The sequence below is a fragment of the Myotis myotis genome, unplaced genomic scaffold (genome assembly GCF_014108235.1).
Source record: "Myotis myotis isolate mMyoMyo1 unplaced genomic scaffold, mMyoMyo1.p scaffold_m19_p_7, whole genome shotgun sequence".
Classification (NCBI taxonomy): domain Eukaryota; kingdom Metazoa; phylum Chordata; class Mammalia; order Chiroptera; family Vespertilionidae; genus Myotis; species Myotis myotis.
In genome coordinates, this window is record NW_023416379.1 from 83076023 (window position 1) to 83099604 (window position 23582).

General features: G+C 39.8%; 1 protein-coding gene across 2 annotated transcripts; it reads left to right on the forward strand.

The window, feature by feature from the left end:
• Nucleotides 1-1490: 1490 nt before the first annotated feature.
• Nucleotides 1491-23524, forward strand: ENPP5 (ectonucleotide pyrophosphatase/phosphodiesterase family member 5). 2 transcript variants are annotated; one of them, XM_036316092.1, is made up of 5 exons: nt 1491-1699; nt 5747-6610; nt 8793-8969; nt 20807-20865; nt 22515-23524. In XM_036316092.1, the coding sequence occupies exons 2-5, from the start codon at nt 5782-5784 to the stop codon at nt 22524-22526; spliced, it is 1077 nt and encodes a 358-aa protein (XP_036171985.1). In that variant the 5' UTR covers nt 1491-1699; nt 5747-5781; the 3' UTR covers nt 22527-23524. The 2 variants fall into 2 exon arrangements, with proteins under 2 accessions (XP_036171985.1, XP_036171984.1); XM_036316091.1 differs by lacking the exons at nt 20807-20865; nt 22515-23524 and adding an exon at nt 15125-17241 and having other exon boundaries at nt 1493-1699.
• The last annotated feature ends 58 nt before the right edge of the window (nt 23525-23582 follow it).

Genomic DNA, 23582 nt, shown 5'->3' on the forward strand with positions numbered 1-23582 from the left:
ACCTATTTTGGGGGCTGAAGGACTTACAATATTGGACCACCTGTTCCAAGTTTGGGCGATTTCAAAGGACAGGGCTTTGGAGACTTGGAACAATCTGTACAACTTTATCGTGACTGTCCAGATAAACACAGAAATCAGCTTCCCTTTTAATCCCCATCCCACCTGTGGAAAACCATCAACTCAAGTAGTTACAAATGAAAGGCCCCCACAGAGGGCCCCAATGCACTGTGGGATGGTATGACACAATCGGAAGTGAGCCAATGGGGCAAGAACTCTCCGCTCCATAAGAAATAGAGAGAAAGGGAAAAAACTATGACCAAAATGTTTGCCTCACTTAACTCAGTATCAACAGGAATGTCTGCATGTTACAGCTCCAGTGTACCAGACAGGGAGCATGAACAACAGACGGAGCAGCCAAAGCCACTGGTTTTGCTCTCTGTTTTATGGGTTAATTAGATGTTGAAATTTAAGTTGTGACATTATTTTAAGATCTTGTTGCCCATTGCAGGGTGGTCAGAATCAGGTCCAGAAGTTGTATAGGTGCACAAATCCTTTCAGGGGAGCTCAAAATCACTGCTACAATCTATGGTAATTATAGATGGCATCAAATTGGCAAACTGTGCACGTGCCCACTGCACTCCCGCCGGCCTAAAAATACCATGGTTACCAACAAACTTGAACAATTAATTCTCTACAGTAAAGGAGAAGAAACAGTGCCAACCAAGACTTCCCGGAAATGAAATAGGACCTGGAGTTCAGAGCTTTGCCAGTTATTTGGAAACAAAGCTAGAAACACAGTCGGGAGACCAGGTGCAACTATCAGAGTAGCTGTTGCCCCCAATCCCTGTGCAAATAGCCTCATCCTGAACCTGGCGGGATTCAATCGGTTTCTTCCCAGGTGCCTCGCTGTTGCAGATCCCTGAGACCTCATATTGCAAAAACCTGGACAACAAACACTGGGGCTGGGGCATTGGCTGGAGTAAATCCTAGATTTTAAATTAAATGTATGTGCGGTAAAGCAGCTACCAACACCGACTAATAAAAAGAATTAAAGACAATGTAAACGTCCTAACGACATCCTGCGGTGTTCCTCAGAACAAAGCCCAGGGTAGGGCGTCGCCGACCAATTTGTGGTAAGAAAAAAAACACCAAAAAAAAAAAAAAAAGAAAAGAAAAACACTTAAGAGAACAGGTAAGAAAATAAAAGTCGCTTTTAACAAAAATAGTGAGTGTTAGAGCACACAAACCACTGGGGTAGCGCATTACAATCTGCATCACTGACTACAGAAGAGGCTCGCTGGGCAAAGCAGGGGTCCGCTGCCCCGCCCCTCGCGCCTCCCCGCTCGGCCAGCGCGGCTTTCAGCTCCAGGCGGCTCCTGCCCCCTCCGCCCTCCAAACCCAGGCAGCCCCGCCCGCTCCCGCTGATTGACAGGGGCTTCAGCGACTCCCGGGAACCCGTCAACAGGGTATCTCCACCGGAGCCAATGAAAGCCAAGGGGCGGAGCCGGCGGCGGGGACGCGGTGCTGGTCAGGTGCTCCGCGCTGAGGTTGCGTGCGGGTGAGCGGCGGCGGGTTCAAGGGGTCCCCCAGGTCCCCGCCACCGTCCCCGCTATTGCCCCGAGTCTGAGGAAGGGAGCCCCCTGCAGATCCTGCCTTCCGTTCCCCCAAGCCGATGCGGACGGACCGGATCGTTGCGAAGGTAAGAGTCCAGGGAAACGGGCGGCTTGCCTTCTGGTGACCCCGTGAGCTCTCGGTGGATCCCCAAACGAGCCCCCAGTGCACACACAGCCCACGTCGGGGCATCCGCAGGCCTCGGGGGGCGCGACCCTTCCGCAGGACCGGGCTGGAACCCCAGTGGGGGCGATGGGGAGACGCATCACCCCCTGCTTGATGTCGATTCACCTGCTCCTCCTCCCCGGGCCGTCTCCTTCGAGTTTCCTGGCGCCCCTGCCCTCCAGATTCCCAAGGCTGTCTGTGCGGGGAGGGTGGGAGGGAAGAGGAACTGGAAAGCGGCCCAGTGAAATTTGGACCCCGAGGCAGGGCTTCCGCCGCCCTGTGCAGCATTTCATGCATGAAAAAAAAACCTGAGATGTCGTTCATCCCAGCCCCATCTCTCTGTTTGCTCTGTCATGGAGGTGAGACTGTCGGTTTTCAAACATTCCTGTGCTTTAGACAGCACTTAGCCTTTGTTTGTTTTCCTTTGTCCCGAGAAAGCAGTTCTTGCCTGCTTATCGCGGTTACTGAATGAATTTACGTAGAGGAAAATCAGGTGTTTCGCGTAGTTGCTTTCTTTTTTTTTTTTAGGTTTAAATTATATTTAGTTTGTATTAGCCTTCCTTGTGTTAGGGCGGTGATGGAAAAGGGAGAAAGAGGAAGGAACCACCATCCTCATCTACATATGTTAGTAAATATATTTGCAGTTCCTTATTGGAAGTTATTTTTAATGTCCCTTCCAGAATAGGAAACACTATTGCCATTTGAGAAATAGTTTTTAAATTTAATTTTGAATCATTGTCTGGAGAACTATGCTCCAGACAATTTTAGTTTAACCAATGTAGTTCTCTGTGTGGTAAAATCATGTTTAAAAAGCAAACAAAATAGAATTATTGCATCTAAAAAGAAAGCAAGTATGCCAGGAAGTTTTTATGTACCTATATAGCTCTAATATAGCAAGGCAAGACAGGCTCATTTTTTGAGGTTTAAACATGTTTTTAGTGATTCAAATTAGGAAGATGTCAAAGCTGAATTCAAGAGATTTCTTGGCCCAAAGTATGGTTAGATCCAGTTTTTGGTGGGCTTACAAATACCTTCATGCAAGAATGGACAGGAAAAGGGGAGAACAAAAGATCCTTGCTTGATTTGCAATTCCAATGAGAACCAACAAAATTTACATACGTATTGTTTATCTACATTGCCTCTTATTAGCTTTCTTGAATAAAAGCTTTTTAGCTGGTGAGGATGTGGAGAAAAGGAAACCCTATTACACTGCTAGTGGGAATGCAAACTGGTGCGGCCATTATGGAAAACAGTATGGAGTTTCCTCAGAAAATTAAATATGGAACTGCTATTTGACCCAGTGATCCCACTTCTAGGAATATGTCCTAAGAAACCCAAAACACCAATCAGAGAGAATGTGTGCACCCCTATGTTCATAGCAGCACAATTTACAATAGCTAAGATCTGCAAACAGCCCGAATGCCCATCAGTAGATAAGTGGATAAAAAAAGCTGTGGTACATTTATACCATGGAATACTATGTAGCAGTAAAAAGAATCTCTTACCCTTTGATACATCATGGAGGGACCTGGAGAGTATCATGCTAAGTGAAATAAGTGAGTCAGAGAGAGACAAGTATCACATGATTGCACTCACATGTGGAATCTAAGTAACAAAATAAACTGATGAACGGAGTGGATCCAGAGACATGGAAGCATGGAACAGAGTGCAGAATCTCAGAGGACAGCGGGGGAGGGTGGGCAGATGGGAAGTAATCAATCAAGAACGTGTAGGCATATATGCATGGCCCTTGGACATAGACAGTGGAGTGGTGAGGGCCAGGGGTAGGGGTGGGGGTGGGCTGGAATGGGGAAAAGGAAGTTTTTTAGAAATACATGCAGTTTAAAAAAACAACAGACCAACAACCTTGGTCCAAAGGGATTTAATCTTATCAGTTATAAGATTAAATGTTAACAAATTTTGACATTAGGAAGGTCAGCATCTGAATAGACACTTCTCCAATAGACATATGAAAAGATGCTCAACATCACTAATCATCAGAGAAATGCAAATTAAAACCACAGTGAGACATCATGTCATACCTGTCAGTATGGCTTCATCAATAAATCAAACAAGTGTTGGCAAGTATGTGGAGAAAAGGGAACCCTTGTGCACTGTTGGTGGGAATGCAGATTGGTGCAGCCACTGTAGACAGCAGTATGGAGTTACCTCAAAAAATGAAAAATGGCTCCACTGGTGTGGCTCAGTGGTTGAGTATCTACCTGTGAACCAGGAAGTCATGGTTTGACTCCAGGTCAGGGCACATGCCTGGGTTTGAGATTCCTGGGGCAGGGGGCGGTGGTGAGGGCGGGCAGGAGGCAGCTAATCAATGATTCTCTCTCATCACTGATGTTTCTCTCTCTCTCTTTCCCTCTCCCTTTTTCTCTTAAATCAATAAAAGTATATTGTTTAAAAAATGAAAAATAGAACTGCCTTATGACCCAGCAATTCTCCTTTTGGAACTTTATCCGAAGAAACCTGAAACACTAATTTGAAAGAATATATGCACTCCTATGTTCATTGCAGTGTTATATACAATAACCAATATTTGGAAGCAGCCCAAGTTTCCATCAGTAGATGAGTGGATAAAACAGCTGTGGTACATTTATGCAATTGCATACTACTCTGCAGTAAAAAGGAAGAAAATTTTATCCTTTGTGACAGCATGGATAGACCTGGAGAACATTATGCTAAGTGAAATAAGTTAGTCAGATAAAGACAAATACCATATAATTTCACTCATGTGGAATTTAATGAACAAACTGGACTAACAAGCAAAATAAAGACAGGTCATAGAGAGCATGCAGATAGCTCTGGTATGTGTGTGTGAGGGGTGGGGGTGTAAGTAGGAAGGGATTCAGGATGTGGTGGTGGAGGGGTTGAGCAAAAAAAAAAAAAAAAAACAACTCATGCACAGTGTGGTGATTGTGGGGAGGAGAGGGGCAGGTTGAGGTGGGAGAGGGTATAGGGATAAATGGTGATTGGGGGAAAAAATAAAATAAAGAGGAAAAAATAAAACAAATATGGAAATATCTCCTAAAAATATGTTTCTGTTTATATTTAGTTTAGAATCTAATTGTTTAAATAAGGCTATTATTTGATTAATAAATGAAGATGGATTACATTTCACAAATATATTGAATTTCACAAATTTTGTCTCTTCAAGTTAATGTATTTTCTTCTCTCTCTAGTAACATCTCTAATTATGATGAACCAAACATAAGTCTTTGTAAAATTTTCTATATACTTATTGATGTTAGGGGGGAAGAGAGAAAGAGAAAGAAACATTGATTTATTGTTCTACTTATTTATGCATTCATTAGTTGATTCTTGTATGTACCCTGACCAGGGATCAAACTTGCAACCTTGGCATATTGAGATGACATGCTAACCAATTGAGCTACCCTGCCAGGGCAGGCTTTGCCTTGAGGAAAAAAAAGTTATATATATATATACACATACATACATATATATTCTATTATATATATATTCTAAAGCATTATTATATATATTAGAATATATATTCTATTATATATATATATATATATATATACATATTCTAAAGCATTATTGGGTTTGCCAACAGTACTTTCTTGTTGCTAGGTTAAAATAGTAGGTGTAATAATGATAAATATATTTATAGGTATTTATACGACTGTCAGAAGTTTGAGTCAACCTGAAAATGTTTCTGAAAAGTTGTTTGTAAACTATATCGTATTTTTTAAGGGATGTTTGGGAACCTATTTAAATAATTCCTTTGAGGAATGTTGTAATTCTTGATAAATTCTTGGAAAGTAAAACAGTTTCTAATGCAACTAAACTTCTTAGCTTTATTACTTGAAGATGGAGTTCTGTAACGTAATCCTTGCAGGCTGTGATTTATAACTGGGATTACTCAGCACCATCACTCTCAGTTTTGAGTAAAGGATACAAAACTAAATTAGCTTCTATATGTTTTTTTCTTATACAGATTATCTTATGCTGACCTGACCAAGCACTTTGAAAATGACTTCAAAACTCCTCTGCGCAGCCTTCATACTTGCTGCATTAACACTTTCAATTACATTTTCTCTCCAACCAGATCAGCAAAAGGTTCTACTAGTTTCATTTGATGGATTCCGTTGGGATTACTTATATAGAGTTCCAACGCCTCATTTTCATTATGTTATGAAATATGGTGTTCATGTGAAGCAAGTTACTAATATTTTTATCACGAAGACCTACCCTAACCATTATACCTTGGTAACTGGCCTCTTTGCAGAGAATCATGGGATTGTTGCAAATGACATGTTTGATCCTATTCTGAACAAATCTTTCTCCTTGGATACCATGAATATTTATGATTCTGAGTTTTGGGAAGAAGCAACACCAATATGGATCACAAATCAGAAGGCTGGACATACCAGTGGTGCAGCCATGTGGCCCGGCACGGATGTGAAAATCCATGAGAGCTTTCCTACTCACTACATGCTTTACAATGAGTCCGTTTCATTTGAAGAGAGAGTGGCCAAAATTATTGAATGGTTTACATCAAAAGAGCCCATCAATCTTGGTCTTCTCTATTGGGAAGACCCCGATGACATGGGCCACCATTTGGGACCTGACAGTCCACTCATGGGGCCTGTCATTTCAGATATTGACAACAAGTTAGGATATCTTATACAAATGCTGAAAAAGGCAAACTTGTGGAACACTCTGAACCTAATTATCACAAGTGATCATGGAATGACCCAGTGTTCTGAGGAGAGGGTGATAGAACTCGACCAGTATCTGGATAAAGAGCACTACCTGCTGATTGACCAATCTCCAGTAGCAGCCATCCTGCCCAAAGAAGGTGAGTCTGACTGACTGTTGGTCTGAGACCCAGTCTGCATAAACCCAGGGCCACTGAGTGGGCAATTTTTGCTTCTGTGCCTTTAAAGTATGCTTGCCTGTGTCATGGTAATATTCTGGAATTCACTCCTTAGATTCTGAAAAAAACAAAATCTCTTTTTTTGTTGTTGTTGTTGTTGCTGAACCGAACTTGCCACACAACACACAATTTATTTGCCCCCAAATAAGGAGCCCACGGGGAATAATTTCCAAAGCCATGGCTCCCCAAATTGGGGAGCCTCTGCGTTTATCCTGTCACTTCAGTGCATATTCATGATGGAAATTTTTGTCATCGTCTGTAAGGGCTGGTGTAGGGTAGATGTGGGCGCAGTAGTAGGTCATGCCTCTCCATGCACCCCATGTTCAGAAATGGTATCCAGGGCCCTCTCAGAAGGGGGAATTTCACTGTTATAATGAGCTCTTGGTTGCCTTAAGTTCACAATAGATGCCTTAACCTGTTTGAGCTGGTTCTTTTCTGGTGTCCTTCAGTGGTGTCTGTAGGTGTGTACTTCCTGGAAAATATGCTAACAGAATCTTTTAAATTTTTATTGGATTTATTGGGGTGACATTGGTTAATAAAATTATATAGGTTTCAGGTGTACAGTTCTATAATACATCATATGTATATTGCGTGGTCACCACCCAAGTTAAGTCTTCTTCCATCACCATTTATCTCCCCTTTACCCTCTTCTATTGCCCCCCTCACCCTTCTTCCCTCTGGTAATCACCATACGGTTTTCTGTATTTACGAAATGACCCTTCTCACCCAGCCCCCCAGCCACCCTCCCCTCTGACAGCTGTAGGTTGCTAACAGAATATTTTATCTCCCTAAACCAACTTGCTGATTTTCCTTTGGAGTCTAATTTTTTACTTTTTCCTAGAATATTGCAATTGATACTGTCTTTAACCATTTTGGAATCATTTAATATGATGAAAGTTTTAGCCCCCTTCTCAAAGAAGTTGCAATGGGAAGATAGAAAAAGACTGATTTCATAGAAGCCATAAAAGCCCCTCTCTCTATAGATAAAGATATAGATATAGATATAGATTATAGATATATAGATATATCCTTAGGACCCACTTAATAGGGAAGCTGTGGAATGTAGGAAGGAGAAAGCTTTGGTCAACCTGAGATTTCATTTTCTTAACTATAAGTAAGGGAAGCAATAACAAGACCATGAATTTTTAAAAATCTCTCCTCCATGCTTCATATCAGCCGTGTCACCAAGTATTACTTCCCCAGATCACAATGTAAGACAGAGCAAGACTCGGACCAACTCGTCTGGCTTCTTCCTTATCAGCTTCTAGGGTAGTCTAGTTCTCAAATGAGAGAGCAGATTTGGAAGAGCTGTATACCTCCCGAATGAGAGTTCTGTCCCTCACAGGGGAATTCAGAGGATCATAGGAAACTGTGAAGGTTAAAATAGGCATACGTGCCTGCACACAAAATTTTCAACAAATTCATTATGGAATAGCAAGTTTGTTGTTGTTTTAGAAAATCACATCAATCCTTCAGTTTTCCTTATAAAATCGGTATGGTGTTGCCTTGTTGGTGTGGGAGGAAGAGAGGAACCCCTACGAAATGGATGTGAATAACAAGCAAAGGAGTGCAGACAGTGCCCAAGTTTACTGCATATGAAGTACTTTTGCAAGACCTCCAGGGTTTTGAAGAATTTTTCTACTTTGCAGGCTGCTTCCCACCTCCACCTTGTCCTGTCCCAGTCCTTACCCTCCATTCCCCATATTTTCTTATCTAGAGAATCTCTACCTCTGCACTCATAACTAGCAGAATGAACCCTTTGTTTCAGTTTGGGTGTTGCTGTATTACATGCATTGTGTGTATGTTTAAGTTATTAAGAAATCTCAAATTAGAGGTTTCAGGTTCTACATAATGATCTCTTAATTGTATAAGGATAATTTACTTAGAACAGAAGATTATTTATTAGTCCCTGCTTTCCCCTCCCCCCCTTTCCTACTCAAGGTTCCTCAAAAGGGATGGGAATTCTAAAGTGTCTGGCTAGCTTGCTGGCTTGTAACCTCAGTAGGGTGTGTGCATTGAATGAGCTCTATTGCCATGATAGTTTCTTTGATTGTAGCAGTGAGTGTTTTGTTCTGAGTGTCTCTCCTTCTCCCTTCTCTTAAAGGTAAATTTGATGAAGTCTATGAAGCACTAGCTCATGCTCATCCTAATATGACTGTTTACAAAAAAGAAGAGATTCCGGAAAGATGGCATTACAAATACAACACCCGGGTTCAACCAATTATAGCAGTGGCTGACGAAGGGTGGTACATTTTACAGAATAAGTCAGAAGGCCTTATGTGTGAGTATGTTACAATTATTTCTTCCCATTCTGCATCGCTGTGTGCTAAAGTGGATGTGATGGATAATAAAGCACTTTACTTACTGGTCGAATAACTAGCTGGTGTTATCCTATATAAGAAAAGAGAAACATGTAAATTGACCGTACCTCCATGATGCTCACCAGCCAATCAGGAGTGAGTATGCAAATTAACCCGTCAAAGATGGTGGGTTAATTTTCAGGTGCCAGGCGGAGAGCAGAGTAGGAGAACCAGCAGCTTGGAGGAACGTGGCTTCCTTGGTGACCAAGGGAGCCATGCCCCCCAAGTCGCCGGGCAGAGAGCAGAGAGGGAGAGCTGGCGGCTTGGAGGACTTGGCAGAGTGGGAGGCCATGGGACGGAGACAGAAGTAAGAAGGGAAAACCAAGAGCACAGGGAGCACCAGGAATGCTGAGAATCGTAGTTCTGGTGACAGACGGATCTCCTAGACACTAGAGCAAAGTGAGCCTGGAGCAAGTTACTGTTGTGGTGAGGGATGGAGGGAAAGCAAAGGTGAGACATAAGTAAAATCAGAGTGTCTAGGAAAAACTAAAGGGAAGGTATCCTAAAACTTCCAGGAAATCTCCACCAATGAAGCAAAGAAAAAAAAATGCCTCTATTATTCTGTGAGCAACAAACCAAACTAGGTTGGGGTCTCAGACAATTTGTTCATATGATTGCAAAGACAAACAGAAACTCCTGGATTGGAGAGGGCTCCCCTGAGGGCTCCCAGATTGGAGAGGGTGCAGGTTGGGCTGAGGGACCCACCCCCCCATGCACAAATCTTCGTGTACTGGGCCCCTAGTATATTAATAGCAAAGTAAAGAGACCAACTTTGGGGCTTTAAAAAGAAGTAACCTCCTAAAAATGAAACATTTACTTCTCTTGAAGCCAGACCAAAAATATGCACAGTGACCTATACTGCTAATTATAAACATGATGTTCCTGAGAAAAAACATAACTGAAATTTATAAATTGATTTATTTTCTCTGTTTTATATACTGATTTGATTAGAATTTTTAAATTGATTTTAGAGAGAGAGAGAGGAAGGGGAAGAAAGAGAGAGAGAGAAAGAGGAATTTGTTGTTCCACTTATTTATGCATTCATTGGTTGATTCTTCTATGTGTCCTGACTGGGGATTGTACATGCAGCCTTGGCATATTGGGGTTATGCTCTAACCATCTGTGCCACCGGGCCAAGGAAGGCCTGATTTCATTAGAATTTAAACTCTATTTTTTATTTGCAATTATCAGCTTTCTAGTATTTTCTTCCCTTCTTTCTGGTTCTACTAAATGTAGGCCAACTTTTTTTTATACCTTGGAAACATTTCTAAAAAGAAGTTAATGTGTTATGTAAAATAATATATCAAGATGTATTTTCCTAATACCTCGTGATATAATTTTGGAGCTATTCCCACTGTATAAAATCAGAATATAATGGAAGTTCCATTTAAAATTCAAACATGCAAAATAAGGCACTTTCTGCCATCCTTAATGTATAATTTTCTCTTCTTATATTGCTTTAACAAGCTATCCAAATGGAAAAGTCATCTGCAGAACTTTACTCATCTCCATTGTGTCTGTCATTTGCAATTCGCTCTCAAGCTCCCTGCTCTTTTCTTGCTCTGCTTTGTATCACCAGTCACTGACCCTTATAGACTAAATTCCCCTGTTCCTTTGTGAACAGGTTTCTGGTTAGGTTTGACCATTAGAACACCCTGACAGGAGTTTGGGAGCCAGGGCATTTGTTCCCTACTCTCTGCCTCAGGCTGTGTCTCTAACAATGGGTTCATTTCCTCTGTGATCCAAGCTCCCAACTATCTCTATGACCTCAGCTCTAAGTAGCCCTGGCTTTTGGGCTCCGGTAAAATCAACTGCCTCTTCCTCTGTCCCTCCAGCCCTGGGCCCTGTAGGAGGTTCCACTGTCTAACACTGGATAACCTCACCATTTCATGTTTGCTTCTTAGCTCTTCAACACTTTTATAACTAGTCCCCATATTAAACCCCCTCTGTTGGTATGGGATTCCTGGTGGATCTCTATATTAACACTCACTACTGATCAGTTATTTGTTTCTACTCCGTTACTTGAATGTTGAAGGATCTACATTGTGTCAAACTATCTAGAAGTGCTGTTTGGGTTATTGGTCCTTGATATATATAACAGATGTACAAAAATGTCCCTTTAGGTAGAATTAGATCCCTGTCATCTTTATTGATGAAAAGAAAAGCAGTTGCCTGTCTATGGCACTTGTATACATAATTCATAGTGACAGATTCTATGCCATTGTGTAATTTGTACATATACATGGTTCCTGGTTCTTAAAACTGGTTTTACATACAGATAATGATCTGTAAACCAATATTTAATGACATGAGGGGAACCATTTTAAGAAGGCCTTGAAAAATAATTTATTTGGCCTTTATATGTTCAGATATTCTGTAGTGTGCAATTAGCGCTTATGGTAGAAGGGTTGCTCAAAACTTTGCAGTTTACATGAATTTAAGGGACTCTCTGGAAATTTGGTTTGGTGAACTACAATTACACAATAGATTGGTCACACCTATTTTTGGCAGGAAACTTTAATAATGCTTCTATTTATATTAAATTATATCCATTTATTCAACAAAATAATTATTGACCATTACAGTTCATCTCAGCTTGAGTTCCACAAGAGATTAAGCCCTTATGTTCAAAAGCAGAGGTTCTCAAAATTCGTTCCATGGACCAACAGCATCCAAATTACCTGAGAATTTGTTAGAAATGCAGATTCTTGGGCCCAACCCAGACCTACTGACTTAGAAACTATAAGGGCATAGCCAGCAATCTGTGTTTTTATACTCCCCCTCTGGGAGTCTCAGTTTACATTGAAGTTGGAGAACCACTGCCCTTAGGCATCCATTATTAAATACTAGAGACCTGGTGCATGATTGGGGCTGGGGAGGGACTCGGGAGGTTGGGCAGCCAGGGAGGGACCACACGAGGGCTCCAGGGCGTGTCTGGCCCATCTCACTCAGTACCGATTGGCTGGACCCCAGTAGCAAGCTAACCTACCAGTCAGAGCATCTGCCCCCTGATGGTCAGTGCACATCATAGCGACTGGTCGACCAGTCGACTGTCTGCCTCCTGGTCATAGCAAGCAGTTGAGTGGCCTTAGCATATCATTAGCATATTATGCTTTGATTGGTTGGATGACCGGCCACTTAGCATATTAGGCTTTTATTTTATAGGATTACCTACTGGACCAAGCATTTATGGTAGGGGCTGCCACTACAAAACAAAGTCCCTATTCATGGAAAAGATTTTGTAAGTCATAATGATTTCATTTCAAATCCGATTTTCTAATAAAAAGTGGGATATGAGAGAATTGCCTTTGTCTTCATGACTGAGAGACTAGATCCCAACTTCTTATAGAAATGAACAGAACAATCATCCAATTACAAATTGTATAATGGCATACTTCCCAATGTTGATGTTATAAATTTAGTAGAATAGCATAGTTCACCCTATCAAATAATTACAGATGATTACATAAAGCCAGTATTGTTTTTACTTAAGTGAATGCAAAAGAACCATGGCATTTAGAAAGACTTCTTTTGGTAGATTTGGAATTGCTCTGAGGAGACTACTAAAGATCAATCAGTTTGTGACTTTCAGAAAAATTGATTTAAGATTTTTTTTTAATGTTGTATCCCTGTTGCAAATTTCATTGTAGCAATACTAGGGGTCCAGTGCACGAATTCCTGCACCTTGAAAGGAACTGTGGGCCACGAGGCTGCAGAGGGCACAGCAGCGGGTCTTGGCCCATCCTCTGCACCACTGCCCGGCCCCTCCTGCCGTGGCCTCCAGTCCCCTGTCTGCCAGCAGCCCCGCTCCCGCCGCTGCTCCCACATGCTGATGGCGTGGAGCAATTGGGGCTGGCGCCAGCAGCAGGTGCAAACAGGGCCGAGCTGTCAGCGGGTGCGAGCAGCGGCTGCTGCCCTGATCACCCCTAAGGAGCAGGGGGAGGTGGAGAAGCCCTCAGGGGTGATTGGGGCCGGCAGCTACCACTCGCACTTGCTGATAGCACCGAGTGATCGGGACCAGCGCCAGGTGCCGGCAGCGGGTGTGAGCGGCGGCTCCGGCGCCAGCAGCAGGTGCAAGTGGGGCCTACGCTGGCAGGAGGTGCGAGCACCGAGTGGGACCGCAGCGTGCGGGAGCAAAGAATTTTCAGTAACCACCAGAGGCTCACCCCGATGACAGTGACCGGCGTCCTGCCTTCGTCTGGTACCCCCACTCACCTGCTCCACCATCCTTCCGTGGCCGATGCCCACCATGTTCTGCACATGCCTCCTGGTGGTCAACGCATGTCATAGCCACCAGTTGTTCAGTTGTTCTGCCGTTCGGTCTATTTGCATATTAGGGTTTTATGTATATAGACTAGAGGCCTGGTGCACGAAATTCGTGCACTGGGGCAGGGATGGTCCCTCAGCCTGGCCTGTGCCCTCTCACAGTTCAGGAGCCCTGCAATCAATCACCCTCAAGAGGTAGGCCCCACCCATCTGGCCAGGGCTGCTCAATGGATCACCCCTGCAGAGGGAGGCCCCGCCCACCCACCACAGCACCGCCACGGGGCAGCCTCGGCCTCCCTCTTTGGGATGATCGTGGAGCCCCCTGATAGATTGCCCCGCCAGCTGGTGGCCTGGGCCTCCCTCTGCAGGGCAATCATGTGGCGATGGCCAGGCCCCCGACCAATCACATTGCATCCACCTTGGCTGGCCTGGTGCCAGTGGGTGTCAAAGCGTGGTCGTCCAGACGGTCGTTCTGCTGTTCGGTTCGGTCGATTTGCATGTTATGCTTTTATTATTATAGATAGGTACTAGAGACTGATTTGCTAGTCATTGTTCTCACAACCTTTAAAATAAAGCTGGTCAGTTTTCTTAGGTTGCCATCTTATCAACAGTAGCTCCTTCTCCTTTGCACCGTGATACCATGCCAATAAGCATAAGTGCCCTTAAAATGCAGATTTTAGCCCTGGCTGTTGTGGCTCAGTGATTAGAGCATCAGCCCACACACCAAGGGTTCTGTTCTTGATCGAGGGCATGTACCTGGGATGCAGGTTCAATCCCCAGTCCCAGCTGGGGCACATATGGGAGGCAACTAATTGATGTGTCTCTCTCACATTGATATTTCTCTCTTTCTCCCCCATCCCTCCCTTCCACTCTAAAAAAAAAAAAAAAAAAATCAATGGGAAAAATATCCTTAGGTGAGGATTAATAAAATGCAGCTTTTATTATAAGGAATATAGTCAACAATATTGTAATAACTGTTTATGGTGCCAGGTGGGCACTGGAATTTTTGGAGTGAACACTTTGTAAACCAAATGAAAGTCTAGCCACTATGCTGCACACTTGAAACTGATACAGAAAAGGCGTTGAATGCAAACTATAATTGGAAAGTAAAATACAAATTGCAATGCCATTCACAAAAATAAAATAAATAAACTGCAGCTTTTATTATGCAGGAGTTTTCATCCTTGAATTTTGTATCACTTGGTAAGACAGAAGACTCAAGTTTTTGCTTTACTTGTATCCATACTTAGGCACACAGTGTTAAGTTGGATCCTGACTAGTCAAGCCCTAACTAGTTTTTCGGTAGTGGATTGTAACTGTAAACTAGAGGTTTTATTTTTGGGGTGTCTTTTGTTTTTTTCTTTATCTCTTGATTTTCTGGTTTTGTTAGTAATTATGAAGTTACTGTCTTCATGTCTAAGAGCACCTTTATCTTTTACTTTTGCAACAATCGTTAGAACATAGTAGGTATCTAACAAGTAGTTTACTTGCCACCCAAAAATAAATAAATAAATAAAAATCAGTTTCTCTTTCCCTTGACTTGGCTCAGTTTTGCTCTTTACCCTTCATCCTCTGCTGCTCAAGGTCATCCTCTGCTGCTCAAGGGCGTGCTGGCCTGAGAAAGCTGCCTTTTCATTTCCCGAAGTGAATTGTGATGTGGACAACAGCAAAAATTGTTTGTAAAAGACTGTTTTAAAAGTCAGATTGGATAAAGTTTGCATTTACTTGTTCAGACGTTGACAGTACAACAATTATTTCCATGTGAATGCCTGCTGGTTGGCTAACATTTTCATGCATTTTATCTTTACAGTAGGCAACCACGGTTATGACAATGCGTTAGCAGAAATGCATCCAATATTTTTAGCCCACGGTCCTGCCTTCAGAAAGAATTTCACAAAAGCAGCTATGAACGCCACAGATCTGTACCCGCTGCTCTGCCACCTCCTCGGAATCCCCGCCCTGCCACACAACGGGTCTCTCAGCAGCGTCCAGGATCTGCTCAGGCCAACAGCCCCGAGGACAGTGACTCACACACAGAGCCCTCCACCCCACCACGGTAGTGGCAAGCCAGGAGAACACGAGCAAGAGTCAAACGCTTATTTCATAGGGGTCTCTCTCGGTAGCATTATAGTTATTGTATTTTTTATCACTTTCTTTAAACATTTAATTCGCAGTCAAATACCTGCCTTACCAGATATGCAGGCTGAAATAGCTCAACCGTTATTACAAGCCTAATGCTACTTACAAGTGGAGATTGAGCAATTATGTCAGTGTTTAAAGGTTTCATATTCTAGAAAACCACCTGGAGACATTTGCACAGACCCGAAAGCAGTGATACACATATTCAGGCACAGTCTTTCTCACACATGCACACACAGAGATGGACCAAAATACACATACCTGCAAAGGATTCCAAATGTGGAAGTATGTTTCCATTGTTCTGTCTGGCGTAGGCAGAGAGAAGATCCTGCTCTATTTGGACTTGGCACATACAATGTATATATTTAGCAACTTTGCACTATTTAAAGTACCTTATATGTTGCACTTTAAGTTTCAGTCCTAATGGGTACTTTTATGTGAAATGCACTTTCTTGACAATTGTGTCTTATAACTTGGTTGCAAAAGACAACTTTTTACCCCATGTCACAGAATACTTGTCATTCAAACTGAATGAAGTTTCGGATCATTCCCCAATAATGTGAAAATGTACTTAAGTTTTAGTTTGCTGGAGAGCAAGAAGAAATTGAAAACTGTTGAAAATTAAATGGGATCACCTTTGTGTATTGAATTTTGGAGAGACTGCATTCCTAACATGAGGATGTATCTGGGCATTCATTGTCCCATTTCTTTCCAAAGGACTTAGGTTTTCATTTTATTTCCCCCCCCCAAAAAAAAAATTCAATTACTGGCAGATTCATACTAAACATATTATTTCTATCATAAAATTCATTGTTGCTATTTCCTGATTGGTCATTTTACTCTGATGTTTTATAACACTGTGAATATCCATTCCTTTCCCTTTGGTCTGGCACTGGCCCAAGTATTAGAGATGGGCGTCAGCTCAGCAATGTTTTCCTGTGTTCTATAATTATTTGCTTGTTTGAAAACTAAATCATTAATTACATTATAGTCAAATTAGATAAAACAATGTTTGTTTTATTCCTGGTAACCCATAGTAAAAGAGCACAAGCATCTTTTAGATGTGAATATTTGAAGATGCAGAATTAGCCTAAACTCTACTAGGTAAAATGTACAGGCCCTAGAAAATATTGTGATTTCATGTATAAATATACACCAACTGGCTAAATAGGAAAAATGGGAAATGTATTTCAGAAAGAAAGGATAAGTTAGGTGTAGAGAACAAAAGTGGCAGAGTTAAAAACACAATTGAATTTAAGTGCTTCCTAAATTGAGGTGGGAGAATTATTTCTTAATGCCAATAAAAAATGTTAGCACCTAATTCTCATTTCATTATAGAACCTCTTAATAGTATAAAATGGAATCACTGGAAATGTACCATAGATTTAAAAGCTGAGAAGTTAAATGGTAGGTAACAAACTCAAGAAGTCTAAACTCCAGATTAGAGATCTTAGAAATGAGACGGGTGACGATGGCTTGCTTTGTAGCTATGAACTTGCCTGCATTACGGAGATGCCAATATTAACAACTGAAAGAAATTCGTCTGTTTAAAAGCATTACTACTTAAGTGCTATCTGTACATTGAATCGGTACCATTAAATTCACTTTAGAAAGTGCTATTAACCTTAGTAGTAAGAAGAAAGTAAATTCTGTAACTTTGATGAAATTATTGAAATTCTGATGGAAGATTTGATTATTGTTTCTTTTATTTACAGATACTTATTGTCCTGTAAAATATCAGCAGGTGTTTACGTGAAGGAAAATAAAATTTTAGTTTGCTGTGAAAAATCTAGTCACTCATCATCCTTTGATAGCTTTTTTGTGTTGGTTTTACCTGCATGTCTTCATGGCCATACTTAATATGCAGTTAACAACAATTAGTAGAAATGAAATTTAGACTAGTTAACTAATTGTGAATAAGATTCTTTAACAGGTCAGAGGGATGAAGTGCCTTCACCCCACCATTTTTGCTCAACATCCTCCATCAGCTATTTTTTTAAAAACTATATTTCTATTGATTTCAGAGAGGAAGGGAGAGGGAGAGAGAAATAGAAACATCAATGATGAGAGAGAATCATTGATTGGATGCCTCCTGCATGCCCCCTACTGGGGATTGAGCCCACAACCCTGGCATGTGCCCTCCACCGGAATCAAACAGTGACCTTCTGGTTCACAGGTTGACGCTCAACCACTGAGCCACACCAATTGGGCACCAACTCTTCTTTTTGTTGTACCATTTGAGATACTTCATCTTCTAAGCCTTAGCCCTTTTACTTAATTTTTTTACACATTGTAGGTTTTTATTCGTCTGAAGTTCATGCTCTGTTTCTTTGTAATATGTATTGCTATTTAACTTTTTATTGAAGTAAAACTTATTCAAAATGTATAAGTAAATAATAAATGTTGCCAATTATTAGTAAGTGAACATATTCATGTAACTTCATTATAGAAAAGAAATTGAAGATGGTAAATGACTAGCACTCCAGAGAGACCCTCTTAGACCCAATCTACCTTCTCCCTCTGCCTGAGGTAACACTACCCTGAGTTGGAACACAATAGAATACTTTCCCCTATTTTTAAATTTTACCTCAGTGGAATCATACAATATATATTCATTTATGTTTGGCTTTTTTCCATTCAAGATTTTATGAGAATCATCCATGTTTTGTGTGTAGCCGTAGTTTATTTTCATTGCTTCATGGAATTACATGAATATACAACACAACTTATGTATTGTTTTTGGATATTTGGATCATTTCCAGTTTGATAGTACTATGAGTACTACTGCTATGAGCATTCTTTTCCATCTTTTGGTGAATATATGTAAACATTTTTTGTTGGATATATTATATGAATCCACTGTTTAACCTGAGTTTTTCCCATTAGCAGAGTCTGAGACAAAGGCTTATTATGTCAACAGTTTATCTGTGATATGACCCCAAGAAATGAGAGAGGGACAGGGAGTGAAGGAGAAATGAAGAGAAAGCCTGTACAGCGTAAGTTAGAGAATGGCCACTGTTATGAGTGCCCAATCCCACAGGGCCTCCAGAGGAACCTTAGGAAATGTACCTCAGAATTGACTGCTTGGGGGAATGGGAGAGGAAAGCAAAGCATTTACCCATTGGCCTCCAACCCCACTGGCTGAGTGGTTCATGGATATAACTCCAAGTATATCTGAGTAGTTCATGCACAAGTGCCAAATGCGATCTCGTAGGCCCAGAAGAAAGAGGCTAAGAGCATTGTTAGGTTGCTTCTGTGGGAAGTTGGTCTAAGTCAAGATGAAACGAGTAAAGGGTGGGTTGAGTAGATTTGAGGTGGTATACAAGAGATGTCTCATACCTTCACATATATATGGACTCTTCATTTTAACTAAGGTCATCAATTCTGTTCATCTATTTGTCTATCCTTGTATCAACACCATAGTTTTAATTGTTATAACTTATCATAGTTCTTTTGACATCAAATAGAGTGAGTCCTATCATTTTATTTTTACTCAAGATTGTCTTGACCCTTTATGTTTCTATAAGATTTTGAGTCAGCTTATACAATTCCATAAGAAATAAAACCCTGCTGGAAATGCTTAGATGCAATGATAAATTTGAGAATTGCCATCTTTACAATAGTGAATCTTCCAAACTATAAACCTGATATAACTTTATGGTTGTTTTTTGTTGTTGTTGTTGTTTGTTTGTCTTTCTTAATTCTCATTGTTACAATTTCTTGTGCAAAAATTCTGCATGAGTTTTGACTTCTTAGAGATTTCATGCTTGATGATACCAATATAAATGATACCAGATTGAAGTTTTCATTTTTTGTTTTCTGTTGATATATAAATACACTTGATTTTTACACATTGACTGACCTTATATGCAGCAATTTTGTCAATTTTGTTAAGCTCACTTCTAGTTTATATGATTCCTTCGGATTTTCTACATATGCAATCGTGTCATCTGTAGATATGACAGTTTTATTATTTTTCAGTTATGTTATTTCTTTTTCTTGTCTTACTGTACTTGCTAGAACCTCCAGTGCAATATTAAATAGGAGTATTTGGAGTGCACAGCCTTAGCTTGTTCCTAATTTTGGAGAAAAAACATTTACTGTTTCATCACTCAGTCCACTAGGTATGGGTTTATAAATATTATAATTCAGTATGATATTGCTGTAGATTTGTGGCAAATAGATGTGACATTATATATGTGGCAATATATATATTTTATATAAATGTACATGTGTGTATGTTAATTATCAGCTTTAAGTTCCCTTCTATTCCAAATTTTTTGAGTTGTTTTGTTTTGAATAATAAACAGCTGGCAAATTTTGCCAAATGCTTTCTCCACATTTATTAACACAATCATGTTTTCCTTTTCCCTATTAATATAAATAACATTGATTGATTTTCAAATATCAAAGTACATTCCTGGGATAAATTCCATTTGTTCATGTGTATTTACCTTTTGAAATATTGCTGAATTTAATTAGATAATATTTCATTAAGGAATTTTTGTTCATAGGGGTTTGCCTATGTTTTTTTTAAAATATTTTTGTCAGATTTTGGTAATGGTGTTATACTAGCCTCATTAAACCAGTTAGGATGTGTTTCTTTTTTTTCTGTTTTCTGTAAAACTTTATGAAAATCATTTCTTCCTTAAATGTGATAGAACTAATCGTAAAACCACCTGGAGCTGGAGTTTTCTTTATGGGGATGTTATAACATTAATTTTTGTGATAGATATGACTATTAAAATTAGCCATTTGATTTTGTATCATTTTGATAAATTGCATTTTTTTAAATATATCTTATTGATTTTTTACAGAGAGGAAGGGAGAGGGATAGAGAGTTAGAAACATCGATGAGAGAGAAACATAGACCAGCTGCCTCCTGCACAACCCCCACTGGGGATGTGCCCGCAACCAAGGTATATGCCCTTGACTGGAATCAAACCCGGGACCTTTCAGTCTGCAGGCCGACGCTCTATCCACTGAGCCAAACTGGTCAGGGCAAATTGTATTTTTTGAGAAATTTGCCATTTTATCCAAATTGTCAAATTTATTGGCATAATATTCCCTTAAATCTTTTTTATACATACAGGTCAATAGTGATGGCCCCTCTTGTATTACTGATATTGCTCATTTGTGCTAGCTCCTTCTTTGTTCTTAGTCACTTTTTTTTAGGGGCTTATCAATTAATATTTTAAAAAACAAAATTTGGCTTAATTTTATTTTGCTTTTCTATTTCATTGATTCTTTTTTTCTTCTTCCACTCACTTTGGACTTTCTACATCTTTTTACTAGCTTCTTAAAGAGGAAGCTTACATCATTTATTTTTAACTTTCCTTCCTCTCAAAAACAGGCAATCAAGGCTATAAATTTCCCCCTAAGTACTGCTTCCGCTGCAGACTACAGACTTCGGTATGTTATCATTTTAATTCAGTTGAATATATTCTCTCATTTGATTTCTATTTAAAGATATATTAACTTCTAAATATTTAAGATTTTTCTTAATCTTATTGTTATGGAATATAATTTAATTCCATTGTCAGAAAATTTCTTTATAAGATTGCAGTTTTTTGAGATTACTTACTGAAACTTGTTTTATGGTCCTGCATATAATCTATTTTGGTGATAATTCCATGTGCACTTGAAAAGAATATGTCTTCTGCGGTTTGGCGCTATAATCTTCTCTAAGTGTCATTTAAGTCAATGTGGTTGATACCATCACGCAGGTCTTCTATATCCTTGCTGTTTTTTTTTTTTTCTTGGTCTGGTTATTATATCAATTACTTATGAGAGGAGTGTTAAAATCTTCAGCTATGTTTATAAATTACCTTTCTTTCCTTAATTCCATCACTTTCTGATTCATGAACTTTTAAGCTTTTCTTAAGTGTGAACATTTACAATTGTTGTCTAATAGTACTTTAGAAATGTCCCTATCTCTGGAAATTCTTGTTTTGAAGATTACTTTGTCTGATAATATAGGTACTCCGGCTTTCTGACAGTTTGCATGGTATATAACTGTTTATCCTTTTGCTTTCAATTTGCAGTTTTGTACTTAAAGTGTATCTCCTGTAGACTACATGTAACTGGATCGTGCTTTTTTATCCCATCAATCTCTGCCATTTAATTGGAATGCTGTGTATTTAAATTTAGCTATTGATGTAGTTGGATTTGATTTTCCATTTTGCTCCCCCCCCCCCCCCCCCCACACACACACACTTTGAGATTGGTCTGTAATTTTCTTTCTTTGGTGCTGTTATCAGGTTTATCAATGTTATACTCACCTCAGAAAGTTATGTATTTTTCTAGAACACCAGTTTTATTAGGCAACTATAATGATAATCAAACCTAAAAGGCACTAAAAAAGATTTTTATTATTTTATGGGCCTGATACTTTCTCAATGTTTAATACAAAAATTGGTTTTAGTTTTCTTTCTCTACTGGAATCATTTCTGTCAAATATTTTTCCTAGGAAATTATCCATTTCATATGTGTTTTCAAGTTATTTGTGCCAAATTGTGTAAAGTAGGCTGTTATGATTTGTAAGTGTTCTACTTATCTTGGTCTTTTTCACATTATTTTCTCTCCTTCTACTCCCCCAAACCCTCTTTTTTTTTTTTTTTTTTCTAGCTTTCCAGCTCCTCAGCTGCCTCCTCCAGAATTCAGATTCTATTAAAGAACTCACTTTTACAGGTTTCTTCCTTTTTCTAAATCTTGGCCTCTTGATTCTTCACTTTCTTGGTAATTCCTCACTGCCATAGCACAATCTCTTCTATTTTTTCTAGAGTCCTAATCCCCAGCAAGAGGATTGGTCTGAATTACATACTCAACCATTTCACTGGAAAAAACACTCCTGCATGTCTTTAATAAAAAAATAAAAAGCCTTCACAGATATATTGTGTAAAAAAATGCACTCTCCTCAGTGGACAATTCAAATACTATATAAATCAGTACCACTGGGTCTGGGTGTGACCTATAGGAACCCTTTTATTAAAATGTGTATTTGTATTGTGGAGTTGTCTAGAATTATTTTTACATTAATGTCTATTGATCCTTTCCACCAGCTCTGCCTATGAAAGTGAAGTTAATCATGGTAGATATGAAAAGAATGCTGATTGGGTCAATGGCAGTTCACATCTTTAACACAGGAAGGAGGTCTGAACTGGAGACATATATCTGTTAACCATCATTATAGAGCTGTCAGTGGATGAGCCACTAAATTTTATTGATGACTGAGATCTGATTTTAGAGGTCAAGGGGGTAGAAGATATGTGGAAAGGGAAGGTTTGTTCTTTGGGTAAGACTCTGCCCTTGCCAGGTAATTTTGACCATGAGACAGGAGTCCCAGGACCTAGCAATGTCAACATTACCTACCTACACACACTATATATTCAGTGTTTGCTGACTCCCGGAACCAACAGGCTCATCTGGATTCTCACATATGCTCAGAAGCAAATTGTGTGTGTTTGGGACCAAACTGATACCCCAGCACAAGCACCAAGAAGGCTGAGGATGGGAGAAAAGGTGTGAACACAGCATCTAAACTTCAGGAAGTACATGGCCTGGAAAATGGTTCTGGATCCCAGGACTCTGCAGCAAGAGTGAAACCATGAGTGGACCTAAGTAATTTATTTTTACCACTTTTGAAATGTTACTGAACTCTTCCAGAGTAAAGGAAGTGCATTTTGTTCTCTGTCCCACAGTTCCTAGCTAGCAGTGTTTACAGAATATCAAAGTAGAAAATAAATCACTAACTACTCTACTAGAGAAAACTTTGTTGAATCTACACTCATTTAGACTTTAACTACTTATGGCTATGTGCAAAACAAGGTTTAAGTACTACAATCACCCTTCTCCTAGTGTTTTCTATTCAGCCTTTTCAAACTTCCTCCTGTTCTACTGGAATCCAATAAATTATAGTCCGAAAGCTCTGCAAAGTTTATATTGTCTTTCTTTCCAATAACGTCCTTATGTGGGATTGTATATTTATACACTGTTTTAAATGTTATACACTTAATCTTGGGTTTAAAAAATCTGTAATGAATGCTTATGTGGACTTATGCAGTATTACTAAATCATAAAAATCTGTTACAATATGTATATTGTACATGGTGACAAATTAAAGAAAAACA